Genomic DNA, 16,622 nt, shown 5'->3' with positions numbered 1-16,622 from the left:
TGAATTAGTTCAGGTACCAGCAAAGATTCTTTTTTTTTCTTAGTTCCTAAAGCATGAGGTACTGAAATGCAAATGGCACTTCAGTGAAAATTTGTTCTAACAAAATAGCATCTTGATCCGGACCTGAGAGTTGGTTAGGAGAGGATTGCTGTGGATTTTGGGTAAATGTCAAGAGTTTTGTCATCTGCTGGTAGAGGGAAAGGAAATCCCACACTTCAGCGACTACCTGGGAGCTGTATGTCTGAGATGGAGGGCGGTTTATAGTCTGCGCTTGTATTGTGTCCTGAGAAAGGGGAGGGAAAAGGGAAGAAGGCAGGATAACGGCGGCGTCTGCCTGGAACAGCGCTGGCGATGGAGCCGCCGCCGGGCTGGCGCGGGGATGCTGAGGCGAGTGCGGAGGCGGGCTGGGAGCGCGGCCGCGCCTTTGGCCCGTTATTTCCGTTGGGCTCGGGGGGCGCCGGGCCGCGTCCAGCCGCTGCCACCGAGCGCTGCCCGGCGGGGAGGGCTCTCCGTGTGCCGGGCTGCCCGCGATCCGCGCCGCTCCAGCCCCACCGCCGGCACAGCAAACCCGCCCCGTCCCGCCCGCGCCCTTCGGCTGTTGCGCGGAGCCGCCCCCGGCCGCGGAGGCCGGGCCGGGCGGCGCTGGCAGCGGGGCCGGGGAGGACATGAGGACCGAGATCTCCGCGGCGGCCGCCTTCGTCACCCGCCTCCTGCGGGCCGCCGGCGGGGTCGGCGAGGAGCAGCTGCGGCGCTTCCGCGAGTGCCTGCAGGAGGCGATGCACGGTGAGTGCCGGGGGATAGCCCCTCTTCCCATCCGTCCCCGGCGTCCCTCCCGCAGCCCGCGAGGTCCGGCGGAGCGCAGCCCCGCGCAGAAGCTCCTCTTTGTTCCCTCCCGCAGAGCACTACAAGCACCACTGGTTCCCCCTGGTGCCCTCCAAGGGCTCCGGCTACCGCTGCATCAGAATCAACCATAAGATGGACCCCTTGATAGGAAAAGCGGCGGGGATGATCGGACTGAGCCATGAGAGACTCTTCCAGCTCTTACCCAGCGAATTAACGCTGTGGGTCGACCCCTTCGAAGTGTCCTATCGCATAGGTGAGGACGGGTCTATCTGTGTGCTGTACGAAAGCCCCCAGCCCGGGGGGAAGGTGGCCAAACAGCTGGAGAGCAGGACCAGCTGCAAGGAGGAGTGGAGAATTGGCAGATCCAGCCCTTCCAAGAGCTACAACATGATGACGGTTTCGAGTTAAAAACAACTCTTCCCTGTACGATGTTGTATGTATACCAACCTCATGGTAAAGTTAGATGTAACTGAGCTTTTTTGGTTTTAGCTATTCTTTTCACCCTACAGTCATTAAAGTGATAGTACTGCCAAGTTCTTCGTGGCCAAGGGCTAAATGGAAAAAGCAGTTCTTTACACTGTGTGTTCCTTTCTGGGTCGTGTCCTGTAAATGCACTGTACAGTCGGTGGATTGTTTTACACATTTATATTTTTGAAAAAGTTTTGCCTATTTGTAATAAAAAGCAATATTGTAGCACTCTTTATGATGGGTTTTAGTCAAAATTAGTACTTGCTAAAAAAAAAAATAAAATCTGCAGTCTACAGAGCAATAGCACAAAGGGGGGTGGGAAACAGATCTAACAAACTGCACATAAATCTTTCCAGTGATTTGCCTGCACAGAATTCTCTCAGGGTCATTCAAGTTTTACTGTGAGGCACAAATCACAGAAATAACTTTACTTTTCCTTTTTCAAAGCATGCATTCATTTTAGGGCTGGGTTCCATCACACCCCTATGTTTTAGCCTAAAGAAGTGGGGAGCTGTTGTCTTGTTATTTCTAGTTATGGGAGTAGAAAAATAAAGACTTGCTTAAGATGCTTCTGACTTGTTTTGGTTTTTTGTTTTGTGTTTTTTTGGGTTTTTTTCCCCCCCAGGCTTTTACGACTGCTTTCAAAGCTTATTCTATCCATTTCTAATATTTGCAGAAAGCTTTCTAGTTAAAGAGGTGTATTTGTGAACATCCATCTTTATTTGAGATCACAACAAAACACTCAGTTTTGGGAAAGCTTGCTGGTTGACTGTATTCAGCTGAATAATCTGTGTAGAATTGGTTGAGTTTTTTTGGTACTGAATGGAAGCAAAGGTACTCTTCTAATATTTGATCTATTGAAAAAAAAAAAAAAAAAGCATGAGTTTATGAGGAAATGGAGTTTGGGTTTAAAGCTGCAATGTAGGAAGCTCAAGTGAAAACTATCGTCAGTGCTGTAACTACCTTGTCTTTTCTGGAAGGTAAATCCTGCTGTTTCTGGCTTTGAGTTCCTTTCTTGTTTGTCAGGGTCTCTGATACCAGTTGAGTACAAATTTTACTGAAGGTATCAAATACAGTAGATTTGATGTAATAACAGAACTTCGTGTTGCTGGTTTATCTGAATACTCTTAGTGTTGATATCCCAGTAAAGGATTTAATTTACAGAGATTGTGATTCCTGTTCTAAGAAGCACTGGTTTCTAATTCAGCCATAGAAGGCTGCCTGGCATTGCTGATTTCTGTAGCCTGGTGTTGAAGCAGGGTTGAACACTCGATGAAAAGGAGCTTTGTCTGGTGTATGTCAGCAAAAAAACCCTCCTTGTGCTATGTCAATAACATGGTAGAACATACAGCAAGGGAAGGGGCAAGTCTGGGCAAACTGGAAAGGGCAGAACTCCAGCTCACAAAGAGGTTTTTTTTTTTTTCTTTTGTTTGCTTTAGAAAAAGCTGTGTCTTGCTTCTTGCTGTTTACTTATTATCTAGGAGGCAGGCTTGTCCAGTGGTACTTGTTTAATCTGGAGGAAATGCATAGTGCAATTTTCTTAGTAATTAAAATTCTGTAAAAATTGATTGTGTGTTTCTAGTCTATCACTCCAATAAATACGTTTCTGGGTAACTTTAACAAATGAGTGTTAAAGGTCTGGTGGCAAATTGCCTTTTTATTAGATAAGATTGGAAATCAATTCTCATGACATTCTCTTGAGGAGGCAGTAACACTTTCTTTTTCCTTTCTGATGAATATTCAGTGTGGGTAATCCTATTTCCTTGGGACCTCGAAGGGATGTATTTGACACATTTGTCAGTAATTGAACAGAAGAACTTTAAATCTGCTAAGGGTGAGGTGCCTTCTTTGATTAAATTTCATTTGAAAGGTAATTGGCCTTGCTGCACATTATGTTAACAGCCCACTGGAGAAGATAGGTGTGAAGTCTTCAGCTTAACAGGAGGTTTTCCATAGCAGGGAACACTTGAAGTGGAATTGAAGATGACCTGGGAGACAGGATGTCATTTCCAGCTGCTGGGTGTGGTTTGAGGTGAAGGAGGGCACAGCAGGTCCTTCAGATGTTCTGTTCTTGCCTGGTGTGTGTCCATGTAAGAGCAGAGGAGAGCCTGGGTTAATCCAGCCATGATGGATTCTGCTGCTTTATTAATCCTCCCCTCAGCAATGGGGTGTTTCAGATGTCATATAATACCACATCTCCAGTATCCTGTGCTCTCTGTAGGTTTGATATCTATCAGTAAATGGGCAATTTAATGCAAGTTAAGTTCCATGTAGTTAAGCAACTGGCATAGCATTGAAGTCACTCTGCAGACAAGCAGGTGGGGGAGTTGAACAAAACCCACTGAAGCACAGAAAACACTTGATCTGCAAGTAAATACACTGTGATATCTGTGCCATCTAGAACTGCATTCCTTTGCTTTAAAAAAATGTCAAAGATGTACTGACAGCACAAGAGCTGTTCTGAAGGAATGGAGTGCTTGGTAGTAAGCCAGGGAGGCAGTTATTTGGAGGGGGTAAAGAAAATCAAGTTTGTATTTTCCCTGAAAGGTGACCAGTTTTGTGTTCTGCTGTTGCAACAAACAAGGCAAAATCTTAACATCTTTACAATGACATATTTGTCACACAGGATTGACCCCATCTCGTCAGTCATGACTTAGAACAGACCAGTTTGGATTCTGCAGGAAGGATTATTGCATGCTTGCCTCTTTGAAGCAGTAAAAACACATGGAGAAGAATCAGTACATGCTTGCTTAGATGAGGATGGCTTAACTGTTGGATAACTAAAGCTGAAATAGAAGGGAAAATCTCGTGCATTTGCCTGTTTCTCCAAAATACTGCCTTGCTGCCAAATTAATTATGTAACATTTGTCTGAGTGGTAAAATCCACCTGAGATGGAAGGTCCTTCTACTTTATACAACCCTTTTTTATATATATATACAGCCCCTTTAATTGCACTTTTGTTCTGCAATTATTGTGTATCATCCCTCTCACTCGTTAGTTGGACCTAAGAGCCCAGAGATTAATTTGTTTTGCTCTGAGAACTTCAAGAGATAAGGGGATTGTCTGTACTTGTTTCAGATTCTATTACCTTTAGAGCTAGGTAAATTAAAACATTAAATTTGGGATTTTTAGGTGTAGTTTCTAGCCATTAGTGTCCTTATTTCCTTATCCTCAAGATGAAAGGCTTTTCAGTGTGTAGCACTTTATATTGCCATCAAATTAAGCCTCTTTTTCATATTTAAAGGATTAAAAACATTAGACTTTTAAAGTTTGAGCATAAATAATTTTCTTTTAACTGGGATTTACATACATGCTTTCTGCCAACACTTGTTCCATTTTTAATATGTGCCTGAGAATGTGTTTCCAGGGAATGAGTGCAGTGAACCAGCTGATGGGGATCGCTCCGTTCCCACCACGATTTGCTGTTCACCAGCACTGACAGTGCTGTGAGCTTTACTTCACTGAGAACAATGCACAAGTCCTGACAGAACTGCTGGAAAGATGAGGTCTTTCACTTAACTCATTTTTAATCCCTGTAATGCATTCTTCACTGTTATTTTGTCTGCAATGCCATGTGTTTTACGTGAAGTGCCTGGTAAAAAAACTAAATAATGAGTTTGTGACTGCTCACACAAAGGACAAATCCCAGGTTTGTTCAGTACCCTTCTGTACAGCTGGGTTGATTTGCAATAATGATATTGTTCTCCTTTGAATTATACTCTTATTATCAAGTGAATAAGTACCTGATAAATTAACCTCCTTATTGAATTTAATCTGTGATTAGAAGTCTTATAAGTCTCCTGCAATTATTAGTTATTAATTGTTTTACATTGGGACACTTACTCTAGAGAAATTTTCTGTTTGCTCCCACATGCACTGGAAATAGACATTGGGGTCCCACTGACATCCTAAGGCAGTTCTCTTGAGCACTTTCTAGACTTTGTGGTTATGTTTTTCCTTATGAAATCTTAAAATTTATTATTTCTATATTACCTGGTTTAGTAATATTTCCATTATTTTATTACCCTCATGCAGTACAAAGTTATCCACATTACCAAATACAGATAGGCATTTACTGATTACTTCCAGCTTTTTGCTGATCACTTTATTAATTTTACCATCTTTTTTCAGAACTGGAATTCATTTAAGTGCTGATGTATCTTAAAAGGTCTTTACCTTTGTATAACTGATTTTCTTTACTATATGAACCATGGATTTTCCTCTCATGTTTTTTGCTTGCCTCAATTTTTTTTTTAACTTCACAATAATCTGCATATTTTTTTGTTTCACTTTGGTTTTCTTGTAATTATGACTCAGAATTTGGATCTAATCTTAATTTCTGCCTCATGCTGTCTCAGTGTACCAGCACTCAGCCATCCATTTGGCTGTGTGTGATTCTCTAGGCTGATCCACATTGCCATGACAGAGTGGGAAGATTTGGATTCTTGGGTAATAGAGGTGTGCTGATTCCCGATTAATAAGGCTGATAGGTTTTATAAATTATTTTTCTCATGGTTCCAGAGTCACTCTTAGTAATATATGTTCTATATGAATAATAGACTTATTTATTGTCATGGATTTCTTTCTGGGTAGTGAATTTATTCCAGTAATAACAAGTGATATTTTGCTTTCTGTTACAGGGCTATGTAAAATTTTCAGTGAGAAGAAAAGTGTTGATTTTAGCTTGTCATTTGGGTAATTCTGGTGGGCAATGTATTTTGAGATGGAATTCCATGGAAGGATCTTTCATCTGTTTGGGAGATTCAGTTGCCCCTTGTTTGCAGTCAGCAGAACTATCAATATCTAGAAAGTGTCAGGAGTCAAGGAGAGGGCAAATTGAATTGTGATTTGTGACCACCTTGGTATTATCATTGCTTTAAACTACTGAGCTCTGGATTATTGATGGAGATATTTGCATAGCCTCATTAGCTGTTATGTAATATCAGTTATTTTTCACAGTAGTTCTTAAAAATCCAAAGAAATAAAAACTGGAAAAGACAGTAAATGTCTGTTCAGCTAAACTAAACAGTGAATCAGTCTTAAGTCACTGAAAGACAAAACTGCAAATATCTCTCTTGATAAAATAACCTGAAAATAGAGTAGGAAGAAGAAATATTAAATCACCAGAATGTTTGGTAATGTTTCAAGCAAATTTCTAGTGCTAAATAAATACCCATCTTAGAGAAATAAATTCATAATCCTGGAGATATGCCAAGTATGAAAGTTCATCTCTGAAACAAAATAAATTTTTAAAAGAAAAATGCATATAAAAAAGTAAATCCCGTCTTTGTAGATGCGGTGATGCAGCACATTTCAATATGAACTTTCTAGGGGATAAATTCTTACCCACTTTATTTGTAGTTGAGCAGTAGTGAGTACAGTGAATTTGATAAAACAGTTTTTACTGTAGAGCTGTTGTGCCTGCAGGATGATGTTTGGGATGAGGCAAGAGCATAGTCATGCAAATTTGGCTTAAATTGATCATTTCAGTGATCAGTTAGTGACTTTGGCCTCAGATGACTGATATTACTTGTGTAACTCCCAGGATTTTCTGCTACATGCATGGAAAAATGAACAAACATACAAGAAACTGAGGAAAAAGGCAGGTTTTACCAGAAAAGATTTCATGATCTGTCTGGGCCCTGGTTGCTGCAGCACTTTTGGGTAGTCAGAAGACAATGCTGCATAGAAGCATTCTATGTTGTATCCTCAAACAACTAAACTTCATTTTACTCTCAGTGCCACGATGGAACTTGCTTTCCTCCACTGGGACTCTGAGGGGGGGAAAGGAACTTTCTTGTTATTTATAAATATTTACAAATACTTAGAAATTACAATATCTACAAGACCTAAACTTTATTTTGCATGCTGCATGTAGGTGATTAAAATACTAATGAGAATTCCTAGTGTTCTGCATTTTTATATGAAATTCTATTCTAACTGTACATATCTGTGGTACAGCTATGTAGTCAACACTTTGCACTAGTCCCCTATATATTATTTATACAGCATCATTAGCATCAAAACAACCTTGTGACTGTTTCTGTTGCAATTGTGCAACCCGAGTATTTTGCATAAAGACACATGTAGGAGTGATACATAGAAAAGAACATAAACTACTACAGTGCTTTGGCTTTTATATATTCCTGGGATGGATTACTATAAAAGCTGACCCCTTAGACTTGCCTTATCTTACTCTGTGAATTTGGATTATCAAGAATAAATGGGAACAGAATTCTCATAATGTATACGATGAGATAATTTATTTAGGGCTTAAAAGAATGTATTACTCATACAAGTCCTCTCTTCCAGGAAGTTTGCTGGGTTTTTTTTGCATATACCAGAGGTCACATCTCTCCTGGATTCATGCTAAGGGATGTTGCAAGAGTTTTGGAAATTAATTTTTCCTCCGGATAGGAAAAAGATGCAGAAATGCATTGGGAGAGGGTTGTTTGGGGTTTTTTCCCTCACAGTGTGTTAGGCTGATACCGAAAACATTGGATATTTTGATGTGCCTTGTGAGTTAATTTTTGTAGTGGTTGACATGTGTATGCTAAGTCATCAATTAAGAGTAATTAAATATGTACTTGAATTTAGTAGAAGTGCTGATGGGAATTAGGTATTTTGATGGATGGAGGTTTTGCTGAAAAAAATTAATTCAGTCAGGAACTGTGATATTTATGTCACACTTGATTTTGTCGTTAGTTTTCTCACTGATGTTTAGCTAATATCTCTGACAGGCCTTTTTCAATGACTCAATGCTACACTTTTTAAGTTGTTGCTTCTGTAGGAGTCAGTGGAGTTCCTCCTGTGTTTAGCATTAAAAGCTTTTGGCTCAGGGCTGGATGAACACTTGAGGCACTTGCACTGTTTAATTGAGCCCTGTGTTATATTCATAGGAGCTCCTTCCAATTGCTGAAGGATCAAATGAAAATTTAATTGTAGCTGAAGCTTGAGCTCTTCTGTGAGTCACCTCAGCAGAAAGGAAAATAATTCATCTTTGTTGTGTCAGAACTGTACGTGTGCACCATATGGCCTGATGGTGTATTCAGGGAAGCTGTGTGACTTCTAAAATATTTCCTTTTCTTTCCACAAACTTTTAATATTGATTGTTTTTCTAAATGTGTTCTAAAACACTGGACATTGAACAACCCCAAAGGGCTTCATTTTAGCTGTGATCCAGAGGGGCCTGTTTCAGTTTGTGAGCAGAAATCAGCAGAAAAGCACATACAAACAGTGCTTATTGTCCTTTCCCCTTCCCTGCTTCCATTTCAGAATCTGTATTTCACACAATCTTTTCTCACTGAATTTGTTAAACGTTTGCATCAACATGAAATGAAGAGAAATGAATGTTTGTTTGTTGGCAGACACCACATCTTGATAATGAACTGGGACAGTGACCAGCACTGTATAGAAAGAGAAGGTGAATCCAGCGCTGCCATGAGGCTTTTCTTTCCAGCCTTATTACAGCTCCTGTTTTTTACCAGACTGGCCAGTGTAACACTATATTGCAAAGGAACCTTTTGTAAAGTCTGTTCTAACTGGCAGCAGTATTTTAAATGGCCTGGAAGCTCCTTTTGCAAAGAGAATTATCTGTCCCACTATCACTTCACAGGGAACTGTGGCTGGAAATACTGAGATCTGGTATCACCTTTGTTAACTATGCAGGGGCAAACAATTATGCTTTTGAAAAACTTACCTGTAACATATTCAGCATATTAGACAGGATCTTAAATACTACTTACATCTTTTTTTTCCCAAAACTTCTGCCAGTCAGTTTTGGAATACTTGCAATTTTACAGCAGGTTTTTTTTTCCTTTGCTGGTTACTTCAATATTTCTGAAGATTGGATTTTTTGGGGGGTGACAGTGCTGGCTTATTTTTCTTTTTATAACCTATTTCCCGGTGTGGGTAATGGCTTGTAAACTAAATATTTAACATTGCTGTGATTAACTATTTCCACTGCTTCAGGCACATAATTAAACAAATTCAAGCTAGAGTTCCATTTTCAGCATCTCAGCTTTATGCCTATTTACAAGTAGTTTTATTCTTCTTTAAAACTGCCAATGAAGTAGTAGCCCTAAAATATATTGTTAAACTTGACATCAGTAAGTATTCTTTATTTATACTGTTGTCTCCTGTTTCATGCCTAATTTGCAATTTTAAACTCTTTTTTCTCCTGAGTATATGCTGATGTCTTCAATTGGTATTTGTTTCTGTTTGCAAATCACTGAGTGCTGTTTATCCTTCCTTCTGTTCCCCCTAAACTTGTAAGCACTATTTTCACAACAGAATTCATGTGGATGTGGCCAAACTGTTCTCCAGTTTTTTCCAATATCCTTCTTTCCTGCGTGTGCCACTTCAGTGATGGCTTTCACCTCATTCCACCAATGTTTTTCAGTAGCTGTTGAGTGTTTTCCCTGTTTCAGAGGAATGGGACACCTGTTACCCAAGAGACACTCTGAAAGGAAAGTTACCATTTACAGACTGTAGTCCTGTGTTCTGACAAACATTTCACTGTGCTGCAGAAAAAGAGGAACTGAAAATCTTGTATGCAAAATCTGAAGGTAGTTGCCCTCTCTTTAAAAAGACAAGGCTGAGCTTTTTAATGATTAAGAGTCTTGGGGGAACTTTTTCTACCCTCGTGGTTTATTTATGGACCTGCTATTTGCATCTTTGTTTATACTTTTCCAAAAAGAGACCATTTTTTATATTTTTTTGTCCACTTGGTGCCTCTGTGGCCATCTCCATATAAAACCAAATAAAGCAGGTGGCCTCGGTGGGAGGGGTTCTGTGGCTTTGCTTGGAGCAGGAGCCCGGTGTGTTTTCTGTGCTCTCCACAAGCAGAGAAGCTTGTGTAGGGCCGTGTTGTGCATTTTAGCTGCACCAAGGTTTTGCATGCTTTTGTTCCTCGTTTTATAATGGTTTGTCCCTACATCCCCTGTTCAAAACCCTTCATCTTTCCCAGGTGGTGGGTTTTGTCAATCACCCTGAAATCCTGCCCAGAAGACTGGCAAATTCTGGGGGGGCTGCAAGGTGATTTGGCAAGTTCTCGGTTTCCCCTCCCTCTATTACGAGTAGAATTGTCCTCTCGTTCTGGGTTACTTCCCCCCTTTCCTGGGATTGGTTCTAGATCACCCCCTGCCCCTTTCCACACCCCCTGTACTTAAGCCAAAACCCAAGGGCAGCCCGCTGGGTGGAATAAAACCTAGTTGAGACCCGTGTGGGGGTTCTCTGAATATTCCTATTTTCCCATAAACTAGTTTCCATATCCCAGGAACTGTTTTACATGGCCGCTCCTCGGGTCCGCCTTTTTAGAGCTGCGTGTTTCTGGGCTGTGTCTTCATCATCACCTCCGGCTCGGGCCTTGGTCCGTGCTTTCTTCAGATGGGAGATGCTGATAGCTGGTGTATCAATAGCAGAGTCTTCTTTACATCCTCACTGGATGTTATCCCAGCCAAACAGTTTAAGCATACTATATCAATACTACCACTATGCCTAACTTTCTTTACTAACAGCAGAAATAAAAACTTAGATCCTTACCACAAAATTATTAATCATATAGCACACATCTTGTGAAAAGCCAACTTTGCAATATATACTTGTAACATACTGAATATTCAACACAGCGGTCCTTAAAAAAAGAAGTCCTGAAAGAGTGAGGTGGGCTACAGGCGGACTTGGTGCCAAGCCCCCTCGGCCGAGAGGCTTCGCTTATTCTGTCTCCTAATCTCTGACCTCAGACACAGACGGCTGAATTCCTTTCCCACCGTCGAGGTCACACTTGTGATGTAGGGTCACACTTGCGGCTGCTGTTAGGAGCACGAAAGGACGACGCAGGCCAGCAGGAGGTCAAGCAGGAAAAGCTTCCACTTTATTTTTCTGACTCCATATATATACAAATTTACAGACAGGCCAAGATTGGCTACACAGGTAGCCACCTCTTCGACCTCGTTGGTGACCATCACCATCAATCATCATTCTCCTCCTAGAGACGAAGAATGTAAACAATTCTAATAATATACATAGTTTACTTGAAGCTGCGTGTGACACGCGGAAAAACTCTAAAACTCAGAGACAAAGTGAGTTTTAAAGTAGGTATGTAATTTATTCAGCGCTGGGCGGGATGCAGGGTAGTTCCCCAAAGGCACCCGCGCCCCTCACTCACTTCCATTCTCTTTTATCCCCTAGAATGTTACATATGCATCAAATTTCACAATACACCTATGCATATTCATTCCTTGACTCCTCCTCTCTCCGCTTCGTATGTTAATTGTCTTATCAGTCCTTTACGCCTGCGCAGGTGTCTCTGGTGGTCGTCCTGGGGGTCTCAGAGATGGAAGAAGGATAGTCTTCCTCGGAGATGAACTTCTGACCTTGCTGTCTTGCACATGCCCACTAATTCTCTGGTCATATTTCAAGCTTTGAAGCCAGGGTTATCTAGTCCTTGGTGCTTGAGGCGCCTGCCAGTTCCAGTGTCCTTGGTAATCCTGCCTTCCTATCTTTTATCTTTATCAGACACCTGCACTCTACCCCCTGCTGTTACACACCATCTGAATGCCTATCCTTTAATTAGTGTTTGAGTTTCAATATCCTCTAGTTTCTAACCCCATATTTCACGTGAGAACAAAATGCAAAAAGTGAAAAACAGGCAAACTTGAGGCAACACTAATCTATATTTTAAATTTTATATTAAACTTATAAATTTTAAAAAGAGAGCGGAACTCATTTTTCGCACACACACAGACGACACGAGGCTGCTGCGAGCCCTTTTCGGGGGGCAGCGGCAGCAGCTCCCGGGCATGTGAATAGCAGCTCCCGCTCGCAGCTGGCTCAGCCCGGACTCGGTGCAGCACTCGGCCAGAGCTGCTGCGGGGAGCCGAACCTGGCCCCGGGGGGAAGCCGTGCCCGGAAAACCGGGACGTCCCCCCGCCAGCCCCTCCGCACCGCTCCGCTTCCCGGCACAGAGCAGCCGCCTCCCCCTGCCTGGCTGCTGCCGGCTGCGGGTGGAGGACGGCTCGGGCCGACCGCCGACTGTTCCGCCCCCATGCTTTTGTGTTTTCCTCCGTTCCCCCGGGCCGGAGGGAGGCGGAGCTGGTGTGCGGAGAGCGGCGGGGTGGGGACGGGGCGGACAGCGCCGCCGACGCGCAGGACCCGGGCAGAGAGAGGGGGCGCCGCCGCTGCCCGCCGGCGCAGACTCCCGCCCGCCCGCGGCGTTGCCGAGCCCACAGCCCGTGGCCGCGCACCTGGAAATGCCGCGGGAATCGCGGCCGGGCGGCGCGGTGGTCACGGTAGCGCGCAGGCAGCCGGGTAGACGCCCCCGGGGTCCTTGCCTTTCCCCCCGCCCTTCTTGCCGCCACCTTTGAAAGGTCAAGCGCGTCGCGCCGGGCGGCCATCTTAAGAAGGGACATCACGTGACTTTCGCCCTTCGTCGCCGCCATCTTGGTTGTGGGTGAAGCACTTCTGGTCGAGCTGCCATCTTTTCTGTTGAATCGGTAAGGCCCCCCGGCTGCTCACACAGGCGCCTGACGAAAAAAAAATTGCCTGAACCCGCCCGCGGAGCCGCTCAGCCCCTAGCCCGTGCCCTCGCACTTGGACAAGCCGCGGACAATTGCGCGCGGGCGGGGCCGTGGTCGGGATCGGGCGCAGGCAGTCGAATTGACGTCCCCGGGGTCCTCGCATTTTTCCCGCCCTTTTGGTCGCCTTCTTTGGAAGGTCAAGTGCGTCGCGTCGTGCCGCCATCTTTTTTGTGGCACCCCAAAGGCTGCCCCCCGTGTCCGCGCACCTGAATACGCCACGGAAAATCCCTCTCGGGCGGCTCCGTGGTCCAGGTCGCGCGCGCAGGCAGCCGGCTGCCACGTGCCCAGAGTCTTTGCATTTTTCCCTCCCTTTTGCCCGTGCTCTTTGGGCGGCAGCACTGTCCCCGAGCTCACAGCCCGGGGCTCCCACGCGCCCCTGGGACGGGCACGGGGGTACCGCTCTCTGCCCACACGGCGGCAGCGCTGCCGGGAGCGCGGCCCGGGGCCGCCGCGGGCTGGAGCTGCAGCACCCCTTTGTGTCCACACGGCGGCAGCACAGCGGGGGCAAAAATGGGCGTGGCCGAAAATGCCCTTCCGAACATCCTCCGGTATAAATGGCCCAAAAGACCCACAACCACAACTGCAAGAACCCTGCCATAAACCAAACCGAAACAAAAAAAGGCTTTAGTTTATGCTATATTTCAATATTTTTTATATTTTATATTTTGACATTTATATTTACCATTACCATTTATCTTTTCTATTTGTATGTCTATTATATATAATACACGTAACATGTAATAATTTATATTGTATTTATTTATATTATTTATATTATTTTTCGTATTTTATATTTCTATTCTTGTTACTTCTATTTTTCTATGTTTATATTTTTTAATTAATGTTTATTTCTTTATATTTTAAACAATATTTTAAACTAGATGAATTCATTAACCTAACACATCAGTACCACAATTTAAGTAGAATTAAATGAGCCTGGTTTTCTAAGAGGTCAAGATTTAATTTTTATTTAAATAATATGGACATATTTTGTCTTTCTGTGCACTCTCGGGGCAGGGGTGTTTGTGCAGGGTTTTGTTTTGGTGTTTTTGTTTGCTTTGTTTTGGATTTCTTGGCTAATAAACAATGGGGTCCGAAGAGTTACAAAATAAAATGTCGACTTTGTTTGACGGCTGCCTCTGAAATACACCCCGACATCAGGCTGCTGCTGGCAATTCTGTGCACGGGTGGGACCAGACCTGTTCGGGGGCTGAAAGGGAAAAAAACGGCCCCGGGGGGTTCGGGGCTTTCTCCACTCAGGTGTTTTAATTTAGCAGAAAACACAGAGCTTTTGCTAACTGTTATTAATAACGGTTCAAATTGCATAAAAGAATGCCAATTTATTGATAAAATTTTGCGAAATAGAATTTTATGGAAAAAGCCAGAATCAATTGGACAGCGTGGACCCCGGGATCGATGCTGGGTGACCCTCAGATCCCACCGCGTGCCGTGTCCTCCCTGTTCACAAATTGTGCCTACACACAGTCCAGTTTGATACAGTTTTTCTTGCTCGAGTCAAGAGTTGCCTCACCCTATTGTCCATTCTGTTGATGTTTCAAATTCATATTTCTTTTCTTTCCCTCTGCTGGTCTGGTGAATGGTTTTCCGGGCAGTGTTGGGGCTCCTGATTCGATTTAGGGGAAATCGGCATTCACACCGGTCCGATGTAGATAACATCCCAATCAGGTGATGATCACCGGGTCGTTGGCAATCCTATCTTTGGAGAGGACCCATCTCCTGGTGGAGATTCCCTTCTTTTATTTTGCAGATGAACAGGTCTCCTATTCCTGGAAGCAACTTATAGTTGCACCACACTTTTATTTCAAGGGGGCGGAGGCATTTGATACAATATATATTTTATACAGGATATCTATCTAAAAAGAAGGAATACTTATAACACTAACTGCGCTCTCAATTCTATCCAGACGTCATTTGAAACACAAAAGGGAATAAAATTCATAAGTGCTTAAACATTTTAGTGCTTAAACTTTGAATAGTTTTGCACGGAATATATGAAATATCTCAGTTCTCTATAGTACAGCTGGAAGAAATCATATGATAATTTTTGTAGAGAAGGGGAATGAAACCATTTTTTCCCTTGTTTATTCCTATTAATGGAATATTGAGCACAAGAACGTGGTGTATAAAATGTATTGGTCTTCTTGGACATGAAAATGTTGGACAGACAGGTATACACCATTAAAGGTGGCTGTGGATTAGACTTCATGAACTACATCTGCAAGCCTCTCTCCCCTCTGCATTTCCTCTGGGATGGTGAAGAGGGGGAGGTACATACAGCATTCCAGGTATGACCAGAGGGTATCAGGAAGCGCAGTAGTGCTAAAGACGCTTAATTACAAAAAAAAAAAAAAAAAAAAAAAAAAAAAAAAAAAAAAAATTGGATTCCAACTTTTGAGATCATTTTATCTGGCAGTAGACCTGCAGGGCTCCTATTTGCCATTGAAGAGCAGCTCAAACAGCATATAGCCCTTCTTGCTGAGCTGCACCCAGAATGCTGGGCTCAGTGTTGCTGGTGGAGGTTACAGTTGTTAGTGAAGCCGTGTTTTCCACTGCCTTATCTGCTTGCTTGGACATCATTTCCCTGTAACTAACCATTTCCCCCTTGTGCATCAAATCAATGCATCAATTTACCTCCTGACTTTCTAAGCTTATTTTGCTTTTTATTTAAACCAAAAGAGGGTGAAAACCAATTCAAAATTGTTCTGCAGCTGCTGAATTATTCTCTACATCATGTCTTACCAGTGCTGAGGGACCCCATCGTGCAGCTGCTTATAGGAACTGGACTTCATCTCACTGAGTGGATGGCGAGAGATGCTGTATCAGTCCCTGGATATTAACACTGTGGGAAAAGGAAAGATCTTTCAACTCCAGTCTTTCTTAAAGACATGTAGTATATAAAATGTTCCAGCTCTATAAAAGACGGACAACAGGGGTTGCAGCAGAAGTGGAGCAGGGTGCTGTGTGTGTCAGAAAGGGAAAAGAAAGAGGGGTTATAGTGGCTAACTATGGCTAGCCCCTCTCGAGGCAGGTGCCTCCTGGAGCCTCTGCCTCATCTGAGAGGCCACCTCAGCAGCCCAGTCCCGGCCAGCCCCGGCCCCGGCCAGCAGCACGGCCTGCCCCGCTGCCCTCAGAGGAAAGGGGCTGTGGGGCTGAGGGCAATGGGGCTGAGGGCAATGGGGCTGTGGGGCTGCGGGGCTGAGGGGCTGTGGGGCTGTGGAGCTGAGGGCAATGGGGCTGAGGGGTTGTGGGGCTGAGGGGCTATGGGGCTGAGGGCTGAAGGGCTGCGGGGCTGAGGGCTGCGGGGCTGTGGGGCTATGGGGCTGAGGGGCTATGGGGCTGCGGGGCTATGGGGCTGCGGGGCTGTGGGGCTGAGAGGCTATGGGGCTGCGGGGCTGTGGGGCTGAGGGGCTGCGGGCTGAGGGGGTGAGGGGCTGAGGGCTGAAGGGCTGCGGGCTGAAGGGCTGCGGGGCTGAGGGCTGCGGGGCTGAGGGGCTATGGGGCTGCGGGGCTGTGGGGCTATGGGGCTGAGGGGCTATGGGGCTGCGGGGCTGTGGGGCTGAGGGGCTGAGAGGCTATGGGGCTGCGGGGCTGTGGGGCTGAGGGGTTGAGGGGCTGCGGGCTGAGGGCTGTGGGGCTGCGGGCTGAGGGGCTGCGGGCCCGCTCTGGCCCATGTGCCCCCTCCCTACCTGCAGCGGGGCTCAACTCGGCTC

At 44.5% G+C, this 16,622-nt stretch overlaps 1 protein-coding gene and 1 long non-coding RNA gene across 2 annotated transcripts; one reads left to right on the top strand and one right to left on the bottom strand.

Moving 5' to 3' along the window:
- Positions 1-547: 547 nt before the first annotated feature.
- LOC136366124 (protein BTG1-like) lies at positions 548-1,889 on the top strand. The gene is made up of 2 exons (XM_066327018.1): positions 548-783; positions 899-1,889. Exons 1-2 carry the CDS (start codon positions 666-668, stop codon positions 1,249-1,251), a joined length of 471 nt encoding a protein of 156 aa, XP_066183115.1. The 5' UTR covers positions 548-665; the 3' UTR covers positions 1,252-1,889.
- An 8,996-nt stretch (positions 1,890-10,885) lies between these two features.
- Positions 10,886-12,111, bottom strand: LOC136366123 (uncharacterized). The gene is made up of 2 exons (XR_010744468.1): positions 11,982-12,111; positions 10,886-11,043 (listed from the first exon to the last, which is right to left on the bottom strand). It is a non-coding gene; the product is annotated as an uncharacterized lncRNA (long non-coding RNA).
- Positions 12,112-16,622: the final 4,511 nt, after the last annotated feature.

Source organism: Sylvia atricapilla, chromosome 11, assembly GCF_009819655.1.
Source record: "Sylvia atricapilla isolate bSylAtr1 chromosome 11, bSylAtr1.pri, whole genome shotgun sequence".
In the NCBI taxonomy this organism is placed as follows: Eukaryota; Metazoa; Chordata; class Aves; order Passeriformes; family Sylviidae; genus Sylvia; species Sylvia atricapilla.
The sequence above is the reverse complement of the archived record's forward strand: the minus strand, read 5'-3'. Positions and strand labels throughout refer to the sequence as shown.

Excerpts from the sequence above, each read along its gene's own strand:
- LOC136366124 (XM_066327018.1), top strand. The coding sequence starts at position 666 with ATGAGGACCGAGATCTCCGCGGCGGCCGCCTTCGTCACCCGCCTCCTG. Across the intron at positions 784-898 it reads CCTGCAGGAGGCGATGCACG|AGCACTACAAGCACCACTGG; the intron begins GTGAGTGCCGGG and ends TCCCTCCCGCAG.